General features: G+C 38.5%; 3 protein-coding genes and 1 long non-coding RNA gene across 6 annotated transcripts in view; all 4 read right to left on the minus strand.

Annotated features, from left to right (window-relative positions):
- LOC113671118 (uncharacterized) overlaps positions 1 to 24706 on the minus strand; it is a 40748-nt gene extending 16042 nt beyond the window's left edge. The window contains exon 1 of one of the 3 annotated variants that reach the window (XM_089211687.1): positions 24601 to 24706. The gene's annotated coding sequence lies outside the window, so the exon portion shown is untranslated. The remainder of the gene's footprint in view (positions 1 to 24600) is intronic. The other 2 variants (XM_089211704.1, XM_089211683.1) reach the window with 2 other exon arrangements.
- On the minus strand, positions 1200 to 8207 carry LOC113671108 (uncharacterized). Its single transcript, XM_089211713.1, has 12 exons — positions 8095 to 8207; positions 7892 to 7988; positions 7571 to 7789; positions 6790 to 7166; positions 5851 to 6018; positions 5430 to 5540; positions 5216 to 5335; positions 4910 to 5000; positions 4390 to 4764; positions 3742 to 3876; positions 3268 to 3501; positions 1200 to 2339 (listed from the first exon to the last, which is right to left on the minus strand). Exons 1-12 carry the CDS (start codon positions 8143 to 8145, stop codon positions 1999 to 2001), a joined length of 2319 nt encoding a protein of 772 aa, XP_089067839.1. The 5' UTR covers positions 8146 to 8207; the 3' UTR covers positions 1200 to 1998.
- On the minus strand, positions 8120 to 16687 carry LOC149053781 (uncharacterized). Its single transcript, XM_089211753.1, has 7 exons — positions 16515 to 16687; positions 13010 to 13117; positions 10109 to 10254; positions 9104 to 9355; positions 8586 to 8750; positions 8346 to 8459; positions 8120 to 8226 (listed from the first exon to the last, which is right to left on the minus strand). Exons 2-6 carry the CDS (start codon positions 13074 to 13076, stop codon positions 8346 to 8348), a joined length of 744 nt encoding a protein of 247 aa, XP_089067879.1. The 5' UTR covers positions 13077 to 13117; positions 16515 to 16687; the 3' UTR covers positions 8120 to 8226.
- LOC149053782 (uncharacterized) lies at positions 20828 to 22964 on the minus strand. The gene is made up of 3 exons (XR_016188257.1): positions 22676 to 22964; positions 21324 to 21487; positions 20828 to 20966 (listed from the first exon to the last, which is right to left on the minus strand). It is a non-coding gene; the product is annotated as an uncharacterized LOC149053782 (long non-coding RNA).
- Positions 24707 to 27291: the final 2585 nt, after the last annotated feature.

Here is a 27291-nt window from a genome sequence, read left to right on the forward strand (position 1 = left end):
TGGGAACTTTCCGATACTTCTTTAGCTTTTCCAGACATCACAATTTCAATTAAAGACAACGGTTTATGCACTAGTGTTTACTACAAACCTACAGATTCACATAGTTACTTGTTGTATTCATCTTCGCATCCATCAAACGTCAAGAATTCCATACCTTTTTAACAGTTTCTCAGACTTCGTCGTTTACATAGGGACGATTCTGATTTTTCCGAAAAATCAGAGGCAATGTGCCGTTTTTCGACGAACTTGGCTATTCTGTTTCCGTTGTTCACCGCGCCACCACTGTGCCCAACAAATTGATCGACAGTAAGCACTACAAACAGCTGAGAAGGAAAACACTAACCGTATTCCATTTACTCCCACATTTCACCATCACAACCACTCAGTTAAATCTATCACTCTTAAAAACTTTAAATTACTGCAAAACGATTCAGAGACTGGAACTGTCTTTTCGCAACCAAACTAATTTCATTCAAAGGTGACAAAAACAAAGGCAACTTTTTGGAGAGAAGTTCATTTTAAAACCAAGGACCAACACAAAACTTTTAAATGCGCTCACTCACGATGCAAAACTTGTCTTTTCAATCATAACGTAAAGAAAATGTCGGAACCCAAGAGATCCATTAAGATCACTAATCACTTTACATGCACCTCAGCCAATGTCATTTACATGTCCTGCATAACTTGCACCTATTGCAAAAAGTTATACATTAGTGAAACAATAAGACGACTGAAAAGTTTTATATGAATTATTTCATATAAACTCCACAATAAGACGACTATACACTTTAATCTTCCTAATCATTCTAAATAGCATATGTCAGTTTGCGGCCTTTCCCTACATCTTGGCAGTTTAGGAAGCCGCAAAACACTAGAACAAAAATTTATCTTCCAAATCGGTACTCTTAATCCTCACGGTATCAACGAGCGCTTTTCATTCAACTAATTTATTCTTGTTTTCTCGTCACCATATTCCCACCGATAACGTAGTTCCATTTTCTGCATACAAACCCACACACAACTCACAATTACTCCAATCGCTCAGACGAAGGGCTAACGCTCGAAACGTCAGCCTTTAAACTCTTTACGATAGCAAATTTACGTTTTCAACTCAGTTTTTAACACTAAATTACCTGAAAAACAAAGTACCATCAAGTTATCGTCCAATACTGCGAACCTCGACTTTTCCCTTCACGGGTAATAATTCAATTTTACTTTTAGATTTAACAATTTCAGAGGTAATTCGATTCTAACCAATCAACTTCTAAGTTAAAGAGCTAAAATAACTTTACAAGGATTTTAAACTCACCAGCACAACACTACAGCCCTTCCCTCTACTGAAGAAACTCCTTCCCCTAGTAAAACATTACGATTTTATTCCTGACTTTTCAAACCTTCCAGTCATTCAAACCAATTTGATTTTTCCCAGGAGAAACGAAATAAGAATTTGGTTAGAAGACGTTCTCTGTGTCGTACAAATGGGATGACACTGGAATGACACTGGAATTATTTAAATGGGAATACTTGGAAATATCATCAATACGGATAAATAATTCCTTTGGCGATCAATCCTAAACTTTTGTCAAATCAATGCAAGTCTGATTACTAAATTGCACAAATGACAAATGCCCAAACGTCTAATGGCAAACAAACATGTTTCAGGACTGCACGAGTTACTGAAATCCTGCTAGTCATGAGCACGCACAAGTGTGTCACGTGACTGTCGATTACTTCATGGAGCGAAGGGGAAAACGGAAACTACCTTAATTTTCACCAATACTTTTGATAGGAAATTTTTTCAACTCTTTTATTACTTGTATAACTTTTCATGCTGTTTATTCTAAATCTACGTTATTACGTGACATGCCTTCAAAAAGTGACTAGGATTCTACAAAGGAAACATGCAAATCATACATCATTTTAGTTTACTGAACTGACTTCTTTGAGTTTTCTAAAACCTGTGGATTTTTTTATGACACTTGATTCAACAGATTTATGTTAAGTACTTTCATAAAACACTTCAACTTCATCTGGTTGAAATCTGTAACTTCCTGCCAGGAATGATCGGGTGAAGGAGCTGGTATAACTATGACCAGATGGTGGAATGTAGGTGTATCCAAGGTTTGAGTAAAAATTTGTGTTGGATGATGCGTAGCTGCGAATGTTGACATCGTGTCCTCCACCAAATGTGGGTCCATAGCTTGAACAACGGTATATGGAATGTGTCCTTCTATTACTATACTTGCCTTGTTGGGTTAGTTTCACTGGTGCCCAGCCTGGCTTGTTGACCAATGAGAACAAAAAGGCACTTGCATCGTACTTATACGAACAGCTAGAAACTGAATAGGAAGTAAATAATTCAAAATATAGTTCCACTGTCGAACCTTTTAAAGGGAACAAACCAATCACCGCTTCAAATCTCTGTTAAAATTTTCAGTGTCTCGTGAAATCTAGCCATTTTTATTTTATCCTGCAGCTCGTACACAGGATATCATGATAGGCTAAGTTATTTACCTCCCTGGTTTATTCTTAGTAACGTGTTTACTCGATTAATTGCCGCGGCGTTAATTACATCTTAGCGCTTCCCAAGCGGCATATATTCATGGGCGGAGTTTATTCGAGGGCGATGCGCGTTCATTCCAACTCATGTTTCTTAACTCATTGACATCAATCACAATAAAGCATTCGTAAGTAGAATGTAAAATGGAAATTTTTCCGAGAAAGTTAGTCTGAAAAGATCGAGAATCGGCCCAGAAGTGGAAGATCGAATTGCTCCCCATTAGCTCAAAGGAGCCTGGAGGAAAACTAATCGCTGAAATGACGTTGGAAGCTTCGGGTTTTTTTACTTTCTTCAAAATTTAGAAATAATTCAATTCGCCTAACCCGGTTGAAGATTAGTGCAGGTTTCAACTACCTGCACAAAGGAAGAAAACCCTGTTTGAACATATCCCTCGCTTCTTTCACACATTGCTTGCGTCGTGCTCCAATAACTAATAGATCAAATAATTCATCTAGCGCCGATTCGTTTTTAACAGTTATTCAGAAAAAGATACTCGTTAAAAACCTGAAAAACTCAAATATACCGTAGACCCTAGTGCATTGTTTTGTTTAGTTTATGTGTTTTGCTTGTTTGTTTGTTTTAAATTAGAAAGCAGATGTAATCTCAGATTTTTTTAAATTAAATTAAAATTAAAATTAAATCAAAATTTGTTGGTTCAACTTCAGCGAGGAGAGAAGGCAAGTGAATTCAATCAATCATACACTTACTCCATGATGAGCTGGTGTATCCACCAAAGATGTACTTTCCCACACGGATTATAGTCACTGTCGGCCCTTTATTGTCACACAATGAATGGAAGGTAGTACTGGCCCAACCATCCACTGATGCGCGCCAGCAGCGCTTCCAGTATGAGGACTGGCTCTGTACAACAGGGCTTAACCAATTGCTCAGGGTTCTAAGGTAACCGCCATCGTTTGCTAATATTGCTGAATACCCCAGGCCTTAATAAAGGAATAAGTATTATTGCACCCTTAAAAACATACTTTTTTATAGCTATAACGTGTTTACATGTTAATGTATGAAGAACACGTAAACCATTAACACAACAACAAGACACATCTGAACTATAGAGAATTCGTTGGTGACGCAGGGCATAAACAAGGCTCATGAGACAAGAAACTTTTTTTTGGGCATAAAGGACCATAATAATGTATTTCAAGTTGTTTTCCAGTACATCTTACCTGCATAGCTGTGATAACAACCAAATCCATCTCCAATGTATCCAGCTTTACACTTGCACGTGTACGAGCCACGTTCATTTGTACACGTTGCCAGTTTGTGACAGTAATTCAGATCATTTTGGCATTCATCTAAGTCTAGTATTGGAATAAAATAAAGCATTTAACACTCTTTCAGCACGGAGAACTTAATATCCCACTACTGACTTAGCGTATTTCCGTACATTGAACTGATTGGGAGTATTGCTGGTATTCGTGCCTTCCATTCTCCCTAACAAAGTTATGAAGTTTCCCTGATAGACCGGTGGTACGAGTCTTGCCTACAAACTGCAACACAGTGGTCGACTCACATGATTAATCAATATACCCAGCTTTCTCAGTGCCTCTCCTCATCAAGGAGATCTAATGGTTTTCAGTGAACTATCCTGAAAAGAAACATGGCCAAGTACTAGGACTTACACGTGATGGACTGACATGTGGAGGGTAGTATTCCAACTTTCCTCAAGTTTCCAAGAATGAAGATAGGTTATTGATAAGCCCAGACAGAACTGGGTCATAACACAAATAGCACACCAACCATTGTAAAGCATTAATTAAATTTTGCTCGTGAAAAAGATATCTTAAAAGCTTCATTTAATATGTTTGACTTACCTTTCCTACAAGTAAACTGATGACACTCACTACAATGCACGTCATTCCATTCGTAGTTGTGTTCCACACCAAGAGCGTGCACACAATCTTCTTCTTTGAAATTATTTGGCTGATTCTTGGTCCAGGCTGTAAAGTTTCCATGTCCATGATCCACCCAAGTAAAGTCACCCTCTGTTGTTCTGTCATTTAAACCCAGCCAGGATTTCTCTCCATTATGGCGATGTTGTATGTAAACATTTTCTTCATTGTTGTTGACGTCAGCAAGGACTGAGTTTTCTTGTCTACATTTTTTTACTGCTGTGGTCCAATTTGCACAGGTATCACTCGTGAAGTAACAGAAGCCATCGAAGTAGCTCCATCCGGGATCGCAAATGTCTGGAAACGAATGTGTTATTTATTAATTATTGAAATAATTCATATATTTACAAGTATGCTGAACGATTTTTGCATCTTCTCCTTCTAAATATTGTTGAGATCAAACCACCAAAATTAAGTTGATTTATTCGGAATGATAACTAACCTTTAAGGACCGCATAACCCACTGACAGAGGATCATATCTAGTCACGTACAATTCCTTGACACAAACTCTGAATCCAGATTCATTCATATTCTGTAAACAGTCAAAATTTCCTAATTAAAATTTTTTCCTTATTTCTAGGCTGTTTTCCTAGGAAAGGGGAAAATAAGAGTGTGATATCGATCTCGTTCGTGATAGTCTTATACTGCATCCTAGGAAATTGAAAACGTGACATGGATAATCAATCATCTATTTTTAAGTCAATCTCCTGTGTTATTTTAAAGTTTTCCGAGAAGTGAGCTTTTTACCTCAATCCATGTTGAAATACCGTTATGAACTGGTGCCAAGTTTCCACTTGCTGTCGTGCTGTGATTCGCTGATATCTGGACGGATGGTGTCGCATTGTAACTTCGTGTAAAGTGCACAAACTATCAATAAGATAAAAAAAGGTGCTTAAGGGGAATTCTGGCATATTTGTTATCCAAAAGTCCATTTTTTCTTATAAGATTATTGTACAGTTACCTCGCAGTAAGCATTGTTGTCTTCATCTGTTGGTGGATTCGTGTTTGGAAAGTTTACAGAGCCATGTTCAGTGAAGAGCGGCTTATGCAACTTAGCAAACGCAAACCAGTTCTGGGAAGAAGCAGTGTACAAAACAAAGGACTTACTTCTAGAAAGTACAGTATCGTATGGTAACGAGTCACAATTATTGCCACACATAAAGGACCTTGTAATTCAATCCAACAAACAATTAAAAAAACTATTTTTACTGTCGAAACAGGGAAAACCTTTGGAAGAATCCTAATCAAGCTTAAACACAAACGTAGACATCAAACTATTCCACTTCAAGCTTATGCCTTGAAAGAACTGAAGCAAAATATCCCTAATCTTAGATCTTTAACAATCTTTCAGTTGTTATATTTAGACAAAACACATCACATGCCACATAAATATCTTGATGTTTCCCATCAAAGTTTTGCAGTTCCCGCAAACAAGCCTTGAACGAGTTCTCGGTTACATCCTCTGTCCAAATCAACGTAGCGTCATGTTCCTTCCCACTTCTATGGTGATTAGACGTCACAAGAACAACTGGTAAATCCTTAAACTTCTCCTAAGCACATGAAATAAATCATTCCATCACACATCTTGCCACATTTTCGCAGTTTTATTTGAGTTTGGTGGAAATGGATAAATAAACTGAAATCACAGTTGAATTACTTGCTGTCTGTTTTAACTTCTTGCTCACGGTCTTTTTTATATCATTTTTTATTATCATTCTTATTATCAATATGACTACTACAGTCGACTCTCACCCTGCGGACACCTCGCTATTACAGACACCTCATCATTGCAGACAGGAGAAAAAAATGACTGAAACTAACTCCTGTTATTACGGACTCTCGCTATTACGGAAATGTGGAAAATTTCATGCCCCCCAGCGCGACAATTCACTTGTTTTTTCTCTCACTTTAGCGGACACTTAAGTATTTCGTCCAAAATGCTGACTCACATAATCTAAAGCGACATTACAATAAAAGAAAATAAGGAAACCATTCTTCAATTGGGTGCGAACATGAGAATTTCCCGCTTGCGGCCGCATCTTTTTCGGTTGGTGAGGCCATGTTAGAAGCTTCGTGTTTGCGTAGTTACACATTACTTCATATGTTTAGGGAAAAACAATTTATTCTCTCGTAAACCGCTATTTCGGACTCTCGCAAATCTCTCCCCCCCCCCCCTCCGGGGGCGTCCGCAATAACGGGAGTCCACTTTATCATTATCATAATATAATTTTTGTCATTATCATTTTGACATGGAAACGAGATGGAGCCTTTTGTACAAAAAAGTAGTAACGATTCCAACAAATACTTTAATGTAAACCTACTTTTGGAAACGTCACATTTGCACAATTTGTTCCTGACCACCATTTTGTCATCTTGATTGTTCCCGTCGTTCCCTCCGGTGGTGCTCCTTGGTACGCCATCCAATCAACAGTGGCGAATGGATTGAAGTTGTCTCCATTTCTCCCAGATTGCATCGCGCATACTGTAAAATTTTGTGTATTGATTCTTTCGGTCCAGGATGTGATAGCATGGTGCACTGTGACGGAGTCATCCAAGTTCATATGATTAAGGGTGATCTGTACTTGAACCTTTTTGTTCGGATAGAAGCGGTACGGTGGGAATACCACTGTCTGGCAACTTGAGTCTGACCAATTGGGAATTCGAAGAAGCTTGATACGACCATGAACGATTGGAAAGCCTGCAGTGATTAAAAAAGCTAAAGTTCTATGCCCTCAGTGACCATTTTTGCTGTTATAGCTCAAGTTGCTGAGGGATTCCGTGTATACATTTGGAAACTTAAACTTGTTTGTGTGTCTTGTTAGAGGTAAATGAAGAAAGGGGGAAAGTTTCTAATGAAACTGTGGTGCTGCGTCGGTGGAAGGGAATAACAAGGTAAATAAGTGGTATCAATTGAGTTGATGATGTAAATTTGCCACCGATAAGAGTTTCAAAGCTAACGTTTCGAGCGTTAGCCCTTCCTCAGCTCGAAACGTCAGCTTTGAAACTCAACGGTGGCCAATTTATGTTACTAACTTAGTTGATAATACCAAATTACCTTGTTAAGGGTAGACAAAGCTCATTCATAAAGAAATATGACCTTACCCTCACAGCTGCCAGGATGATACAAGGTATTATTGTCTATTCCCTTGCAGAAGCTCAATTTGTACAAGCATTCATTGTCATATGATGTTCCATTTTCCGTGCAGACAGGATCTTGATACGACGGGCAGTTTTCATTACACACACAGCGAGCTTCATGGGCACTGTAGGTTTTGCAGACTCCGAATGACGGGCAGAACACGTCTAGACAGGGATTGAGGTCTGTGGATGTGAAACAAAAGGGTAGTTACCACACAGTGAAAGAAAGATTCCGAAGTGAAGCCGCAAACTGGTTGCACCAACTCATTCTAGTCAAATCCAAACCTCCAATTACGACGTAGTTAACCGACAGAGGATCGTGTTTGCTTCCTGTTCCACTCAAGTCTCTGACGCAAATCCTCATGGATGTGAGGCTAACTTCCTACACAAAGATCAAAGAGCACAAGGTGAAACAACAAGATTTTGTGAACTGACGTTTCGATGGTTAGCCCTTCGTAGAGCGAAATAGAAACCGACTGCTTATTTACCTCAACCCAGGCTGATATGATGTTATTTTTCGGTGAGATGAGGCTTTTCATACCGACTTGAGGGTTGTACAGATGATGCACAGACACGAGGACAACGGGTGAAGCATAAAAGGTTGTGTTAAACTGCACTTTCTATAAAAATAAAAAGAGATAAAAAATTTATATGAGACACAATACGCATGACACTAACTCTGTTTTTCCTAAAAATAACTCCTCCTAGTTTACAGTAAACTTGACTAAATGACACTCACTTAACAGAAACCATAATTGTCTTCAGCTGTTGGCGGGTTACTGTTTGGAAAATCTGCCTCTCCTGACAGCGTAAAGTTAAATTCAGAGCCATTGCCAACAAACGCAAACCAGTCCTGCAATAAATAAATGCAAAGCAAGAGTTGCCGTTAGACTACGACAAGGTTATAGGACAAAAAACAGAAAAAAGAAAAGTTAGCTTACACGTCCACCCATGAAAATACAATAGAGATATCTTTTACCACAGAGGTGTCTTGATGTTTTCCATCGAAGGGCAGGAACTCCCGGATGCACACTTCGAAACTTCTGGAATTTACATTTTCCAACCAAACATACATAGCGTCATCCGGCTTTGTGTCACGTGTGTACCTAGCTGACACAAACACGGATGGTCTTCCAGGAAAATTCTGCAATGTGGTTAAATATATGAATTTATATATGTGGAGTCAATTTATCCCAGCTATAATAGAAGCCACGCGACTTGTCATTGCATAGTGGCTTCAAGATGAAGAAATGTATCGGATAGTTGAGAGGGTAAATATTGAAATCTCTCCTAATACTTCTCTTTTTACCTTGCAGGGTTCGGAGTTTGCAACCCACCACCAAGATTTCTGAATATTGAGTAGCCTGTCTAGATGAGCACAGAAATCTGTTCGACATGAAGTGGGTAGGCTTCACTAAGTAAGTTGATCTAAAGTCTTTCTTATAGAACATGCTCAGAGGTTTTGACCTTTAACTTTGGTTTTGGCTCTTTTCTAACCTGTGAGAAGGTAACTTTGTCACACTTAGTTTCCGTTGTCCATATTCCATCAAAAGGAACTCTACCACGCGTCATTTGTGGATGATCTTGGAAAGCCAACCAGTTGATGATTCCTGTACCATTTGATCCAATACCTGACTCACGTGCACACACCTCAAAGTCACTTGTAGTGACGGACTGAACCCACATAGCTGAGGGTGAATGGACACGTGAAAACTTCTCTCCATGGCTCACCGTCACATAAATGTTAACCTGAAATTTTGAAGCCGGTGCGAATAAGGGATTATGCTAACATAATAGGAATAATCTGTAGATGCATTTCTAGCGAAATAACTTAACATTTTCAAATGACCGACGCATCTTGATGTTCCATAGTCTGTTGATGCTACTCATTGTTTGGTCAGGTCGGAAAATACTAAGTTGTAGGATTTACCCTTTCCTTTTTGATTTCTTCAGAGTTGCCTTCTTTAATGCTAAGAAGGAAAGATGAATATTATTTCTTAGGTGCTAATCTCTGGAACTTGAGAGAGGTGTCTGGCTTTTACAGTATCCAGGACTTCTTTGTGAATTTTGTCTAATTTGTATTTTGATCCCCGTTCCTAATTCCTGGTATTTGAAGTTACAGTTCCAGATAAAGAGCCTTAATTACGACTGAATATCTTAGGTCAAAATACAGCCTGCAACTATTTGGAAACTGTGAATGATATCCAGGGAAATGTGATCGCAGTTAGCACTGTGACAGCCGAGTAAGAAGAGGATACCCGATCACACTAACCTCTCAAAGCGAGACATGGAACTGGAGAACAGATGAAACAAGAAACGTATTTCACGTGGGGAGAAGTGCAAAATAAAATCGAGTCGATCCAGAGATCGATCAAAAATGAATTCGATCGAATGGAAAGACACGAATGATTTCTCAGTTTTGTTCAACTAAAGACCTTCCATTACCGACTGGTGATGTTGGATGGTGCCACGAAATTCTCTGGATCCTGACCTAGTACTTACCGTCCCGGATCCACTGAATGTTTTGGGGAATACAACGTTTGTGCAACGAGGCAGTCGACAGTATTGAGAGGGTGAACAAGCACTGTTACAGCTCCAGCCCTGCAGAGTCTGAGAAATGTTAAGCCTGCCAGTTTGGAGGGAAATACCTACAAGTGAGGAAAGGCATCTTTATTAAAATTGGGCATGTAACTTTACCTACAAGTTCAGATGGTACAAACAACGCATGCAATAGCTACTGATTCGACGCACATGTAAAGACGCGCCTCCAGACAGAACTCTTTGAACGCAGACCAATTGCCAATGAATGATGTAAGTAATCAGGATTAGTTCCGGTTTTGCATAACTTCACTCTCGTGTAACTTTGTCAAAAGATCAGAGGCAAAACTGAAATCGATCTCGATTTGGTTCCTCTTGTTTTCCCCGCTTTCCAGCAGTCACTGTTTTTACTTTGAGTTATCGCTGGCTAATGATAATGTCAACCTTCGTTCTGCATGACCACTTGTCAATTTGCTTTTGGGTTTCGACACTTCGAAAAAATATCCAAGTAGAGCCGAAATCGTTTTCTTGTACCACACTTACGATTGATTAAGGAGAGAAACATTTTCCCAGAGTAAGCTTATCCAGCAGATAATGCAGGTCCATTCCACTTGTAGATGACAACTAGACTTTGCCGTCAGACTTTTTACTTGTTTCAGTTTAACATTTTGACCTCAACAGGTGAACTAGGAGCAATATCTTTTACAAGCTGATATTCTTTATGCAGCACAAGTGTGAGATTTATCAATCAGGTTACTCTACTATATAGAGCGAGTTCGTTTTCCACAGATAGCGGGTTATTTTGCCCTTTTTTTAAGAATGAATCAGGAAAAAAATAAGTGAGAAATATTTTGAATATCAACAAAGCCATTTCTATGAATGTTAAAACTTCCGCTTTCCTAGTCTCTGATGGGGATCCAGTCCGAAACAACAATTAAAGCAGTCCGGCTTCAGTCCAAGGAAAATTGAAACTTAGAGAAGGTTTGACGAATAGAATGCTGATCACAACAGACTGTAAAGGAAGCATGTTTTCCCTCTCTCGAATTGCTCTAATGTATTCATCAATGAGTCTTGTAGAAATGAAAAGTCGTAACACTTCGAAAGATGAAATTATTTTCATCAGAAATGACATCACCTTGATGGATTTTATCATAACCGAAAAGTCTTGAGGAGACGACACCTGAAGTAGAGATCCAAAAGGTTTTTGCTTTACTACATCTGTTTTCCCTCCAAAACATATTTCAAGAAACTAGGCTATTTTGTAATGAGATCGGCAGTGAGATCTGTCTTAGCAGCCCTAAAAGAGGACTGAAGAGGCCGAAAGTAATAACTTAAACTCAGACTTGACACATTTGAAGCCGTAGTTTGTAGAAGAATACCATGAATTTCTGTGCCAAAGTTTTAGGTTTAACCTCAATTTCGTCCATGTGCAATTGTTTTTTTCCTACTTAAACGGGATGACTAATGCACGTATTTAGCGGCGGTTAGCGGACAAGGTGGCTGCTTATTTCTTCGCTCTTGAGGAAATTGTAGTCAATTTGAGTATAGTGCTCTGTAGCGTGTGATATATTGTATCTGTTTAATGAGTGTAATGTGAGTATCTGCCAGTATACCGGCTATTAATTGCGACCAATCTACCAAAATTTTAGACGAGAAACTCAATCCACTTAACTCGACAATTTCTGAGTTAAAAAAATCAGTTAAAGAAGCGATGAGTTTTCTCGAATTTGTGAATGCAAAGTACGAAGAATTGCTAGAGATGATGAAGAGCTCAAAGGAGGAAAGAAAGGCTTTGAAAGATGGGAATAAGCTTTTGCACGATGAGAATAAGATCTTGAAGGCAACAATTCGCAGCATTGAAAGTTCACTGGAATCAGTTACGAGAGCGAACAATGATCTGGAGCAGTACACTCGCAGAGAGTGTGTAGAAATCCGAGGAATCCCTGTTGCTGCTACTCCATCAGAAGAATGTTGGTAAACTGCTGGGAATGGATATTACTCAAAATGACATTTCAGTAAGCCATCAAATGCCTCAAAGTCAAAAACACAAAGGCAAGCCTGGACCGCCAGCTATTATCGTCAAATTTACTAGGCGTGATGTCAAAGATAATTTCTACCGTTAACAACGCGAGATCTTGGATATTCCGAGAAAAATAAGATCTATCTTGCAGAGAGCCTGACAGAAAGGAATCGAATATTATTCAAAGATTGTTTGAAGGTAAAGAAGGATATGGAGTTCAAGTTCATTTGGACTTTAGATGGAAAAATCTTCATGAGAAAAGACAAAGACTCTGCTGTTCGCCATATTAATAAAAAAGAGGATCTTCGGAAGATACAAACAAGATAAGTATTTATTTTCTGATCTTTTACGATTTGATGAATTGTTTAAAATGTGTAACTGACACTAGTGATATGGCCTGTGACTTGGCCAATTCACTTCCATCTTTAAGTATCAATTCTCCTAGTCTATCAGTATGGAATTCCATTGATGAAGATATAAAATTATCTTCATTGTCTTTGTTTAAAAAGAAAGTGAAGTAGCAATTTATCAAAGATTACTAGACATCTGTATTGTCTGAGTAACTTTAAAATGGAAATAATACTGTTTTGCAATGTATGAATTTTAGTCTCTTTAATATACTGGTAGTTTACCTTTGTGTGCGTTTCTGTATCTCTTTGTTTTTGTGTCCCTGACCTAAACATTTAAACATCTTTTCTTTCAACTGGCTGCCTGGCATTTTTAACTCTTAGGTTATTTCGGGCAGCCAGCGCCCCTATCATTGTCTGTACTATTATTATTAATTTTTCTTTCTTGTATATTTTGGGGTGAAAAAAATAAAGTTGTTGTTGTTGTCGTAGTCTTACCTTTCACAGCTAATAATAAGTTTCCAAAGATGATAACAGTCAGCATTAGCATGGTAGACGAATTCATCCTCAGAGACCTGCTTTCCACCGAATCACTGTGATCTGTACCTGTAAAGTGTGATTTATAATTCAGTACTTAAATCAGTTTTGTTTTTGGTCAAAACAGCTTCCTACTTAAGCAGATTACTACGTGTAGAAAAAGAAAATGACACCATTTTACCGACGCAAATTGTCCATCTCTTAGTGTTTGATTTTGACGCAGAAGGCAATAACATCATGTAGTAGCATGATACACATTTACAAATGATTCACAGGGTAATAAAATTCGTAGATTACTCAGCCGTTTGTCTTTACAGAACCTCTGTAAAGTATTTCAGACTCAGACGCGAGATCTCCTTTGTAAAAGGTGTTGTAAAACTGTGATTTTGATTAGGCAGACTATCTTTGAAATTGGCTGACAAATTAAGGGAGCCTCAATCCTCGCTCTAAAATCATCATCTAATGCAACAAATGTATTATTATTATTATTATTATTTGCTAGTCACATCAGCAAAGCAGCCTGATCAATTCCCCATCAATGAAATGAATGATCACTTTTTTACAGTTCAAGTAGTTAAGGCTAAACCTTAAGGCCTTTTTTGCTAAAAGACTGCACGTTCTGGCAACTTGCCATATTCACTTATTATTTTTGGTTGTAAATTATCAGCTGGTTTCTAATGGGCCCCTATCTAATCAATTGATTTTGAATCACGGAATAAATTGTAAACACTTTGAGTAAAGGATGCCTATGTGTAAAGGCTCTTGTTACTTATTTTCATGAGAAACATTTTACCCAAAAGCCATTGGTCGAAATTGTTGAAGGCTTCAACAATAGCCAGGCACATTTTTTCATTTTGCGCATAGTGCTGCTCGGTAAGGGTTAGGCTCATGGAACTGTACGAAATGGGTTGTAGAAGAAGACTTGTCAAGGGCACTGCCGTTGTGTGGCTTGATGGGCTGTAAGAGGGCAGCTCCTAGGTCATAGTCTGAGGCGTCTACCTAAAGGATCACAGGCGCAGTTACGTCATAGTATGCCAGGCATGGAACAGAGGTGGCTAAGACTTTTGCTGAATCGAAGACTTGCTGGTGCCTTGTTGACCTTAGGAACGGCATTTCCTCTTTGGTGAGGTTTTGTAGAGGTTTGAGGTCTGAGACGTCTACTTGAAGGATCACTAGCGCAGTTACGTCATCGTATGCCAGCCATGATGCAGAGGTAACTAGGACTATTGCTGAATCAAAGGCTTGCTGGTGCCTTATTGACCATAGGAACGGCATGTCTTCTTTGGTGAGGTTTGTGGAGGTTTGTAGAGGTTGGGTGGCGCTGCTAAGTTGGGGGCAGAATTTGACCATTAATAGCTCCTAGGAATCGGCACACTGCGTGCTTGTTGATTGGAGTGGGCATGAAGATTAAAGCGCTAACCATGACAGGGTTGGGCTGGCGGCCATCCTCGTGATAACTTGGCCCACGAGGGTGGCTTTGCGAACAACGAATTTTATCTCGTTGACACTCAGCTTAACATGATGCTGTTCAAATTGCTGAAGCAGGGCAATAAGGTTGCAGTCGTGGTCGATGTACCATTTATGGGTCGCTAGTAAAAGTGTCGCCTTTAAGACGGTTTGCATTCTTCTTCTTTTTGCACCGTTTTCCAGCATTTTAAGCAGAACAAAGGCTCTTGCTCGCAGATTGCTGCTGGAATCCATGACGTCCGCCTTTTAAAAAATTGTATGCTAAACCAATGACCGAAAATTAATCTCCTCGATTAATTAATTTCGGCCGAATAAAGTTCGGCGTTTGAGTCAATTCAGCTAAGATTAACTAATTTAGGTCGGCCTACTGTTGAATTCGATTCGGCGCGGCTGAAGTACGGTGTCTGAACCGGGCCTAGGAATTTGAATTGGATCTTTTCACTAGTCAGAGGTTCCCCTATGTCCTTTGGTAAAACTCAGTCACATAAAAATATTTGGCCTTTTCACGCATAATAAATAATATCAAAAATTCTTTCACATGCAAGCGAAATTTCAGACATTTCACATGAATATAAAAAACCACATTCACGAATTTAATTTTTAATTTTTGCAGTCTTTACTAGTCCTATGTGACAAATGATGACAAATTTTCTTACCTTACTTGTTCAAGGACCATTAGTCTTTTTTTTTTACTTTTATTAACTCATATGAAGTTCATGTCCTGTCAAAACCCTGGTTAAAACTAACCATTTGGAGAATGTCCCCTTTTCTTCAGTGCTCTCCAAAAGTCACAATATGTTTTTAAAGGTATTTATTCTCACACTATCCGATCACATTGAGCACAACTCTCTAACTGGTTAATTTACCCGATTGTGTTCTTATTATATCAGTTCTAGTCTTAGTTTTGGTCACACAGGAATTTCCAGTCATTGTTGACTCTTATCTATTGATTCAATGTCAAGATCGTCACGCCCTATTCACGCAACTTGATAACAATACGTTTCCGACAACCACAACCGTTCGAGAACAATACGTTTTCAAGACCATGAAAAGCCGGGAGTTCATCACGCAAAACAAAATGGTTTACGAATCACGTTTAATTCAGTTCTTCATTCACGAGTCACGTTTTAATTAAAAAAAAAAAAGGACATGAAAATATCTTAATACCTTTAATCACGATTCAAGAGGAAAAAAATCGCCCAATCATGCTTCACTTAGAAACCATAGGGGACCCTCTTGTCAATCGCGAAAGCAGACAGCGAGCAAGTTTAATTTATTTTATCAAATACTTGCATTTACATTAAACTGATCAAGCAATAACTTGGTTACTTAGCAGATTTAAGAGGTTTTAAGTTCGTTTCTATCTTTTATGTAATAAAATCAAGTACAACCCATGGAATTAAGCGACTATTTTGTCATCAGATCTAACACTTCCATTCTTTAACGTGAAAAGCTGAAAACTAATCAACGTTGAACAACTACCAACAGAATGATTAACGATCAGAGCTTATTGACGTCAGCACGATCAGAAACAATTTGTCCCTTTATTCTTTCCATTCCTACGAGAATCATCCCTTAAAACTTTCCGCTAATGCCATCTTAACTTACAATCACTGTTTCTTTTTCTCTGTTGCTAAGATTGTTTAACTTCAACCCGTCTGTTGCAGAAGGCCAACTGAACGCGCTTTGCTAAACTGTCAAAGTCGTATGTCTTGTGTGCTCTGCATTTGACGGGCGTCTCTAGTGATTTAACCATAAAGGATCAGAAACCCACAAACTTAAAATATAAAGGGAAACCAGCGAATATTGAAGATATCAGAGAGTTTAAGTGAACTGACAGAAAATGACGGCAGAAGCACATCAGGGAAATGACTCCAGTTTGATCGAGCAGAGAGTGTGAGTTCTTAGCTGAATTATCTTTAATCGCGCTGCAGGAGCCTAGCAAGGCTACACTTTACAAGTGCGCTAGATTCTTATCTATATTGAACATAATTCTTACCTCTCAGCAAAGTAAGCAACAACTTGGGGTGATGAACAAAAATCAAGTACGGTTTGTTGACGATCCAACCGCTCAGCTCGATATGGACACTCCTTGATCCACACAATTCTTTTAACTTCCTCCATAAAATATTTCCGGGCTATAAACGTCACGTTACTAAGGGCTGTTTACATGGAGATGCGGGACCCCAGGTATGTTAGGTAACTTGCGTAATCATGGTCCAAAAATAGCCCGCGTTAACCACAAGCAGCCCAAGGTTTAGCTGTGAGATGATCGCTTCAGCTGCTTGTGTATTAACTTACAATCCTAGAGTGAAGCTTCTCGAGGTTGTTGTCGCTCTTTAACTGAGGGAGTAAAGATGTCATTACGGCGACGTGTGGTAAAATGTTGCCGAAATAAACGTAATTTGTTTTCCTCTTTAATTCGTCAATAGCTTAATGCTTAAACGTTTTTAACGTACGGCGCGACGTCTTCACTTCGGCATAACGTGTGAGTATACATGTAAAAGCCTGACTGAATTACTGTCGAAGTTTTATCGCCAAGAGGACGTAAAGGTCGGTTTTTAACGTTTTAGTTCTGTATGGGATGGCTACGAAATTTACAAAGTTTTAAAACACAAGTGTTTCGCTATTGTTCTGCTCATTTGATCTCTTTGTAACACTAACGCGACGCCGGATAGACGTTTTCATGGCAAATTATCACCCACGCTGACGGGGTTACCCTGCCCGGCAGATGGGGCCACCCGCGTAGGCGGGTCACCCCGTTTATCACGTTAACTTGATCAAGATGAAATAAGAGATTGCATACAGAGGCGGGTTACTTCACCTACCTGGGGCCCCCACCTCCATGTAAACAGGCCCTACAGGATGACGGAAAGAAGGAACTGGTAGATGGATGAATTAGAACAAGGTTTGGGGGAGGGGATCGTCTCCGTGCTGCGGCGGCGGACAAGTGAAGTGGTCATTGATTTGCGTAAAGGTTTGAAAGTGATATTTTGTAGAGGTGATTTCTCCACTCTTTAAGATTTTGAAAAAGTCATCCAAGTGTGAGAACTTCGTCGCAGAAGGGAAATCAATCATTAGTGTGGCTACTGACTGACTTAAAAATTACTGAATGGCTGAAACAGAGGGCCTGACTGACTGACCGACTCACAGACTGAAAGCTGACTCAGTGGCTGAGTGATTGACCGGCGGACTTCTTGGTTGGCTGTCTGTTAGCTGTAAGGCTTACTGATCGATTGATCCACTGGATAGCTGAGTAACTGACTGGCTGGCTGACTGATTGTCTGACTGTAGGAGTGAGTGACTGACTGATTGATTGATCGACCGAATGGCTTACTGATTGTCTGACTGGATGGGTGAGTTACTGGATGGCTTACTGATTGTCTGACTGGATGGGTGAGTTACTGACAGACTGACTGATCGACTAGCTGGCTGGAAGATTTTCTGACTGAATGGATGTGTTACTGACTGATTGATCGACTGAATGACTCACTCACTCAGTGACTGAATGGCTGACGGATTGTCTGACTGGATGGGTGAGTTACTGACTGACTGATCGACTGAATGATTCACTCACTCAGTGACTGAATGGCTGGCGGATGTCTGACTGGACGGGTGAGTTACTGACAGACTGATCGACTGAATGACCCACTCACTCAGTGAATGGATGGCTGATTGATTGTATGACTGGATGATTAACTCATGGGAAACTACATGTCAAGACCGCACCAACGGTCTTTAAATTTGATGCGCAACGGAGGAGGGTTTGTATTGATCTTAGAAGAAGTCGCGACAGAAACACAGTTGAACGATGATGTAACGTTACGAGCCAGGTGTACGTGCAGAATGTAAGGTTATCTTATATTAGAGGCCGGTGGGGGGGAGGGGGGGGTGGGAGCACTTCATAGGCTATTGGGGATGTGCCACTGTTATGTAATGGGGTTGCACTTAACCCTTAAACTCCCAGTTTCTCCTCTTCAACTACTACACACCTCCTTGTTAATTAGTTGGGAGAATTTGGTGTTAGATCAAGGTAAAAACTTCTTCCTGTTAAGTTCGAGTATTCTTATACCTTGTTTGCTGGATAATGTATGAATATTATGGAGAGACGTTGTATATTAATCACTTCTGGAAGTTAAAGGGTTAACGACTGGATTGACTACTGTGGGCTTGCATTTTTAATAGCATAACTGGAATGGGTTCGCACATTTTCGGGATATTGGCGGTAAGAGAATTGTGGTGAGTAGAGATTTAAAAATAAGGTAGATACAGTCGAACCGGTTTTAACCAGTCACCAAAGGGGAGTGGCGCCTACTAGAGATGACTGCTTAACAGAGGTGAAAAAACAGTAGTTAAGGGGAAACAAATTTGGCAACTGACCGCATGATACAGAGTGACCGCTTAATACGGTGCCGCTTCATACAGGTTCGACTGTACATTAACAGAAAGTTACTAGGTTGGAATAAGGAAAATTGCATTTTCCCAAATGAGGCACCCATCCGGCAAAAAATTGACCCAAGTACCTCCCCTCGAATGAAATGAAACTCAAAAGAGTCTGAAAATATGTTCGCGGTGATACTCGCAATAAAGCAGAAAATTAAAATCAGGAGATTATTAAGGAGCTTGCATGTACTCTTCTGGCGTCCTGATAAGTCCCTTACATCGTTTTGCCAAAAATTATGCAAAGAGGATCGCCCGTAAATCACTTACAGGATTCTCATTATATCTAAACAGCTTAACTCAGTCATATAAGGGAACGATGTGAATTGCTGTTACGTTGAAATGTCATCATAATCCCCACATCGTAAGGTATTAACCAAAACGAAATCGTTGGCAGAGTTCTTTTAGGTAAGCAAGTAGTTCTTTATCGGCTATCACATTCTTCAAACATTTGTTAACTTTGGGGAATATGACTACGTTATCTTTTCCTAATATTTGTCTTATCTCTCCCTTAAAATCTTCTTTCGATTTCATTAAATAAAAATAAAATTTTCATCATAGGACCTTGTTAACGTTGTTGTCCTTGTTCTGCTTAGTAGAATAATTGTCGCTACCTAAATTTAAATAACGCTTCTTAAGTAATAGTTTTCAAAGCAGGGTAATAGTAAAAACTTGCTAGTTTACTGCAGTTGTACATACAGATGGTACGTCGCAATAAATGTTTTTGCTAGTCATTGAAAGTAAGAGTAATCGAGTTCATGTTTCAAGCCCCCGAAATAAAGTTTCACATTGATGATAGTGCTTCGTTCCCCGTAGACATATTCACTTTTGTATAGTTACGCCTTTTCACGGTGTGATGTCTTTTCTTTACACCCCTTGTCATTTGAGTTGTTTTTCTTTTCATGCGATACACCCGAAAACTAATGTTATAGAACTTCTGAAAACAAATCTAAGCATTTTGAAGTTCACATTGGATAAATCAGGCTGAAGAAAGCTCTAGTTCGCCGATTTGCATCAATAGTCTGGAGGCCTATGAAGTCATTCTGCAAGGCCGGGCGCTTCACAAGGGCCGATTAAAGTAACTGCCTCTTCAACCTGTAAACACAATAATCAGAACACTGTAATTAAACAGCAAGGGCGAACAATGGAGTGTATGAATTGCGTCTGATTTTTGAGGTGGGAACCTGCGATGAAGCATGAAATTATGAAAACCACAAACTTCAAGACGCGTGTTAAATGAGCAAAGTAACAAACCGAACGACAAAAAGGATGGCTGTTGTCAACTCGGTATTAAAAAGAAGATTAAGGATCCTAACTAATAAATGTCACTATTAAACAGAAATTACATTTAACTGGAGTAATGTCATGAGCTGTACCTTTCACGGGTTGAAGGCTGACAGTGCACCTCATGGATATATCCCAGCACAAGAGGTTTGCTTTCGTCAACTGAACAATGTGGTGTAATGATAACATCATTGCTATGAGATAGACTGCTGACCACACAAATGCACGTTTCAAAATAGTTTGTTGCAGCACAGAGTCACGTGATCACCCCAAGCACCATCTTCTTCCATGTGTACTAGGTAATCAGTCCATGTTTGATGCCCATGAACAAAGTGAAACAGATCTATTCCATCGGGCTGTAAAAAAATGAAACTCAAAGGTTTGTTGATAGAAACTTGAGCGTGTGAAGTACGAGTCAGGGAGTAATTTTATCAGAATGGTACAAGACGACCATACTAACATCAACTTACAAGTTTTGGGTTACTCCTGAGGTACTGGACCAAGGTTTGTCTTAATTCGCCGTGTGGGATTTCGATTCCCTTAACAATTTCCAGTTGTTCGGACAAGGCATAGAACATGCAATTTCCTGATTCTTCATTGTCAGATATTCTGAAGCCCCCGTCTGATACAATATTCCTCAGCCCCAATTATAGATCTGTTTTGCTCTTGACTTTGCTTGCATCGAGTTGCATCTGCTGAAGTTCCTGGATGAATCGGTCAAGAGAACCTTGAAAGACAAAGTTCTTATTAATCTAACTGCATCAAAGAAGAGAAACAATCGTCTTCTGGAAAATGAGAATCTCCAATCTAGTAAGAGAAACTTTGAGGTAAAAAGGAAAAGAAGGGCTTCAACCACCAGACTCCTGCTGTTTTGTCCATCAACTCAGTCTTAAAAGGGAAGCTCTTGGTGTTATTTAAGGTTTTAAGATACCCGTGAATGAATACACTACTAATCAAGAGAAGATGCACTGAGGATAAATTAAAATTTTATATGAGATGTTCCTGCTCTCCATAACAGTTAATTAGAGACCGAAAGCCGAGTAGCCTCCTAAAACACTTTTTTTAATATGCAAAACATTCGCACCATTAACTATGTCCCACATCTCCTCCCAGTGTGACAGTCTCAAGACTGTCACACTGTTTCTCCCAGCTGAACTTCTCTTCATATGAACTCTTCTGTGACATATCCATCTTTCAAAGTCCTTTCATAAGCCAGCTGTGCTTTTTTAAGTCGATCTGCTATTTGGCCTAATTACAAAAAGTTTTCACAACACAAAGAAAAAAAGCAATTTATGCATTGATAAATTTGTACAACATAGTTGAAAACAAAAGAAAATGTAAAAGTTGGCAAATCAACTACTATAAATGCCTAACATGAATAATGTTGGAGTTTAAGGCTGGTCTATAAAAACTGAACCATCAAAATTCTTCTTTTTTTTTCTGATGTTTATGCATCAGTGAGTTTGGAACACACATTAATTCCACTCTTACATAAATGTTAAACAGTGAATCAAATAATTCTTCTGACATAACATGTAGAGATGAGTTTGGTGAATATGCACACCAAAACTAAACTGACCCAATGTTTTATAACATTAAAAATTAGAACCACTTGTGACTAATCACACATGAGAGATCGAGGCAATAACTTATTAAATCAATTCTGCCAAGTAGTGAGGAATCAATAACCAATTAATTGTTTGTAAAAAAATAGAAAAAGAAAGAAAAAGCCCATATTCCCAAAAGGTAATGAAAGTAAGTTTTAAAAAGATTATGCAAAACAGACCGATGTAAATTATGTGGAAAAAATAATTAGAATTCAGTCACATTTAAAATAAAATTATATTTAAGTGTTATTCCTGTAACTTCATTCACAAATCACATTAGTTTATAAATTTTGTTTGATTATTCAAAAGTTATTCACTATTTGAACACTTCCAATTAATCAAATAGAAAGCAAAAATAAAACAACAATCCCTAACAGTGAAATTACTTGGGATACATTTTATCCTTTTGTTATTCCAGTAAAATAGAAAGCAAAACTCAAAACAATAATCCCTAACTGAATAGAATGATTTGTAATAACATTCACCCCTTGATTTCCAATCATATCATATTTCCTTACAAATGAACTTAAATTTCAAAGTCAGCCAAAATGTTTACACAAAGCTTTTCAATATTGAACAAAAACTTCCGATACAAATGTCATGTACTTCTTAAGTGATGCCAACTTTGTTGAATTATTATTGAATTATTATACAGTAACTGTAATACTACTTATTTCATATTCTTCTAAGGCTTTACTGTGTAAATATTGTTTACTTTCTGAAATAATCAGTAACAAGCAGAATAACCACTTGGAAGTCAAACATTAAAACCAATTTAGTAAATGCACATGTCACAACATAAATATGAACAGAAATTTCCTTCACTCACCTTGGATATCTGAAAAAAAAGTGTCAATCTTACATGTATCCTCTAGCTCCATAACACTTCTTATTCCTTCAACTATAAAAGGATTCCCACTCACAAACAACATTTTGAGTTTCTTAAGCTGTTTTATAGCTGGACTCAACACAGTCAAGAGTGAATTCATCAGAATATGGCCCTAGTTACTAAATAGAAACTAACTGGATAAGTCCTTCTCTCTGACATATTCACTGTTTAAATACTAAAAAATCTGGATGAGAACTTATTGTTTTGGTTTGTTTTCTTAATGGAGTTTGTCAAGCAGCATGGTGCTTTTAAGACTAAGGCTGTAATTAATTAATTAAGAACCTTCGTTAATTTGCAAATCCATTAAGGACTGTCTTCAAAACTTTATAAACTGTGCCTGGCTTCTTAACCATCTAATTTGCACAAAATGAATTCACTTCAAAAATTTGCAACTGCAATCATTTACCAATTTCAAAACTCAGAACACAAATAAATAACCCTTTAACTTGCATGAGTGACCAAGACAGGAATTCTCCTCACAATATCGATAGAACATCAAGCAGATAGGTGATACAAATAGAGGAAAATATAAATTAGAGGATTATTAGTTGATCCAATACCAAATTCTCCAAACTTACATCATAAGAATTGTATAGCAAATAGTAAGGAGAATTACTAAAGAGATCTTGGGAGTTAAAGGGTCAAGAGAATGAGAGTGTTTACTTAAGAACAAAATAATTCATGTCCCCAAATATGTGCTGAAATCCATTTGTTGCTTTTTCAAACTAACAAGTAATGGTTAAAATACTCAGGGTTGACTTCCACAAAGGAAAACAAAACAATTTTGGAACCATGGAACTTTAATATAGGCTACCCCATCTCAGTGCAAAAAAATAAAAATAAATAAACAAAACCTTACTTATTTTGTAGGACCTTAATCATTTGCAAATATCAGAATTAAAGAATGTTAAGGAAGAAAAACTTTCATCTGAAAATAAAGCTTTTCATCTGTTAATCACTGAAGCTGCCAGTAAGTAAGTTTTATTTGTTTATGAAGATAAGATCAAATTGATCATGCAATCAATTAAAGTCATTTCTAACTTCTTTAAATTGAAATCTGAAAAAAAAACATGCAAAAAAGTCAGACTGTTGCCATCAGCTGCAACAGTTGCATGGTATACTGAGGTATGGATGTACTTGGGAAGTCGATCGCGGAAGCAGACAGCGAGCAAGTTTGATTTATTTTATCAAATACCTGACATACCTGCATTTAGGTCAAATCAATAAAGCATTCATTTGGTTACTTTGCAGATTTAGGAGGTTTTTTAGTTCGTTTCTCTCTCGTTGCTTAACGTGGAAACCTGAAAACTAATCGACGTTGAACAAAGTTACCCGACAGAATGATTAATGATCAGAGCTGATCGACGCCAGCACGATCAGAAACAGTTTGTCCCTTTTATTCTTTCCATTCCTACGAGAATCTTCTTTCAAAAATTTTCGTTAAGGCAATTTTAACTTACAATCACTGTTTTCTTTTTCTCTGTTGCTAAGAGTGTTTAACTTCAACACTTTGTTGCAGAAGGCCGACTGAACGCGCCTTCGCTTTACTCTATCAAAATCGTATGTCTTGCAATTGTGTGCTCTGCATGTAACGAGCGTCGCTTAAGTCTTAACTATAATAGATCAGAAACCCACAAACTTAAAATACGAAGGGAAACCAACGAATATTGAAGATATCAGAGAGTTTAAGTGAACTGACAGAAAATGACGAAAGAAGCACTTCAGGGGAATTGACATCTGTTCGATCGAGCGGAGAGAGTGAGTTCTTACAGCTGAATATTATCTTCGTTCACGTTGCAAGAGTCCAGCGAGGCTACACTTTGCAAGTGAGCTAAATTCTTATCTATATTGAACATAATTCTTACCTCTCAGCAAAGTAAACAACAACAGCGAATGAACAAAAGTCAAAAACAGATTGTAGACAATCTAGACGCTCGGCTCGACATGGACACTCCTTGATCCACACAATTCGTGTAACTTACTCCACAAAATATTTCAGGCATCTCGAACGTCACGCGGCGAGGGGCCTGTTTAATAGGAGGTAGGGTGTAGTGTTGCGTTACTATTACTTCCTATCACTCATTTGTGTCGTAAATCTACTTTCTTAAGTAGAAGGAAAATAACTAATCACGAGTATTGCATTATAAATATACTATCTTGATTATGAAATAAATTGAATCAGAGGAATGAAAGGAGTCACTTGACCTCGGAATACTCGACAAACTGACGACGAGGATTCCCCAGAACCCATCGAAGAAAACGAAGGAATAGACAAGGTAGAAAATCCTCCAAGAATAGAACACTCCATGCTTGCATCTCCAGCACCATTCAACGTAGACGCAGCTGATTTGTACTACGAGTGGAAGCATTGGGTCAATACGTTCGATATATGTGCCCTAGCCACTGAACTAACGAAGAAGGACGACCCTATCCAGCGAGCGACTCATTTGCACTGCCTAGGTACCTCAGTTCAAAGAATATTCACCACTCTGCCCAGCGATCACGAAACGCTAGACGAAGGCAAGGAAGCATTGGAAAATTACTTCGCTCCGAAAAAAAACGTGGTTTCCGAAAGACATAAGATCCGATCCGATCCGATCCGATCCGATCCGATCCGATCCGATCCGATCCGATCCGATCTGGAGGACAAACGCCAGAGGAGACGATCGATACCTATCTCACTGCCCTAAGAGAATTAAAAGCAAAGGCTTCATAAACATCTTGTGTTCCATTTCACTAATTGCACTATGGACTACACTGGTTTACCTGTATACAACCACTTTCAGTTACTTTGCTTAATATGTATAATTTAACAGTGAATTTGAAAACAAATTCATCCTTTGATTCAATCAGGAGAACTATTTTTAGTTTCTTAGTTGGATCAAAAGCCTACGACGTGAAGATCATGCATAAATGCGAAAGCCTAGGCAAAAGTAAAGTAAAGATCTAGCATTCCGTTTAGCCACTCTCATTTTCGCCAAACTAGGTTTTGTATCCACATCCATTTCATCGGCCGTTGCCTTCATTCCAAAGTTATTCCAAAGGGTTTTCGCTCAAATTTTCACGCATCTTCTTTTTCTCATTCTAACCAATATTGACGCCAAATACAGTCCGCCCAAAATTCTTTTTCACGTAATATCATGAGAATCAAAATCACAGTTATGTGTCAAAAACGCAACGAACAAATTCTACATTACCTCTCTGAACTTTCCAAAATCTGTCCAGCTGTTTTAGTACAATCCGTTCTGCCAAAATTCAGGATGCAAATTCTAAACTTTTTATCCATTTGCATCAAATTAAGGCCAAAAAACTCACCCAACTTATCGGTCCTCAAATTACTAGCGGCTCATCGCCTGAAAGCCTCAAACCGTAGTTATCATTCCAGGAAATTTACCACCATCCGATTCAGAAAAATCAGTTCTCAGTAAAGGCTTAAATTTTTTTCGCATTTTTAGTTAAGGAAGACGTTGAAAAATTCCTTCGCCGCGTTCAGGTGAAAGCCTTTTTTCAGGACAAAGAGGATGATTCTAACACTTCGAACAAAGATGCTTTCGAAACACTTCAGATTCGAAAGTCTAAGTGGACTCCCCCAGAGGGCCATTGCGCATCTTTAGATTTTTTTCATCAAAAGATGTCGCCACGATATCAACAAACTAAAATTCAATCGTAACATCTAATTTTTCAACCTTTCATCGGAAGAGTGGTCGGCACTAAAAAATTTATAAAAACGCAAAGACATGGTTATTAAAGCGGCCGAAAAAGGCGGTGCAGTTGTTGTTTGGTGGGCCGACCTCAACCAAAAAGAAGCTTCCAACTTTCCGACACCTCCTTTTATGCAAGAGTCGACAAAGATCTCTCTTTCATCAACCAAAACATCGTCAAAAATACGATTAACGATCTTATAGCTAAACAAGACTTACCGGCCACTGCAAAAATTCTCACAATCACTACTCCTAGAACTTCGTGTATTTACTTTTTACCTAAAATCCACAAACCTAACAACCCAGGTCGACCATCGTTTCTACCTACAGTTGTCTCACTGAACTTATTACCAGCTCATATATAGAAGCGATGCTCGCAGTTATGAACACTACTGAACTAGTAGATTGAATAAGGCCTGAAAAAAATTCAGACCCGTTCGGGATTTAAACCCGTGACCTCTGCGATACCGGTGCTATGCTCAACTGACTAACTGAGCTAACAAGGCAACTGGGAGCTGGTCGTTATGTTGGATTCAAATAAACCTTCCAAGTGGCGAATAATGACTGTAAATATACGAAAATCATATATGTGCACTTGGCTCAATATTTCCAGCCATTTAGACAAAATTATGGCACCTATCGTCAAAACTTTACCATCTTACGTTAATTAAGGACAGCCAACACGCACTTGAAATTTTTCGTAACTTTAATTTCCTTGGCCAAAACAAACTTATTTTCACAATGGATATTACATCTCTTTACACTGTCATGCCCAATGACTAAGGTCTCCGGGCGCTCAAACATTTTTTCGATCAACGCATCGCTAAGGAACCTTGCTCTGAAACACTACTCCGT

Source organism: Pocillopora damicornis, chromosome 1 (assembly GCF_964200805.1).
Source record: "Pocillopora damicornis chromosome 1, jaPocDami1.2, whole genome shotgun sequence".
In the NCBI taxonomy this organism is placed as follows: Eukaryota; Metazoa; Cnidaria; class Anthozoa; order Scleractinia; family Pocilloporidae; genus Pocillopora; species Pocillopora damicornis.

What these genes read in the sequence shown, in the direction of transcription:
- LOC149053781 (XM_089211753.1), bottom strand. Translation starts at nt 13,076, where the DNA reads ATGAATTCGTCTACCATGCTAATGCTGACTGTTATCATCTTTGGAAAC. An exon ending in CTTATTATTAGCTGTGAAAG is followed by an intron (nt 10,255 to 13,009) that starts GTAAGACTACGA and finishes CCTCACTTGTAG; the next exon opens with GTATTTCCCTCCAAACTGGC. An exon ending in AACATCAAGACACCTCTGTG is followed by an intron (nt 8,460 to 8,585) that starts GTAAAAGATATC and finishes TATTTATTGCAG; the next exon opens with GACTGGTTTGCGTTTGTTGG.
- LOC113671108 (XM_089211713.1), bottom strand. Translation starts at nt 8,145, where the DNA reads ATGAAAAGCCTCATCTCACCGAAAAATAACATCATATCAGCCTGGGTT. An exon ending in CAAATGTGACGTTTCCAAAA is followed by an intron (nt 6,019 to 6,789) that starts GTAGGTTTACAT and finishes TCATGTGCTTAG; the next exon opens with GAGAAGTTTAAGGATTTACC. An exon ending in TTGTTATCACAGCTATGCAG is followed by an intron (nt 3,502 to 3,741) that starts GTAAGATGTACT and finishes TCCTTTATTAAG; the next exon opens with GCCTGGGGTATTCAGCAATA.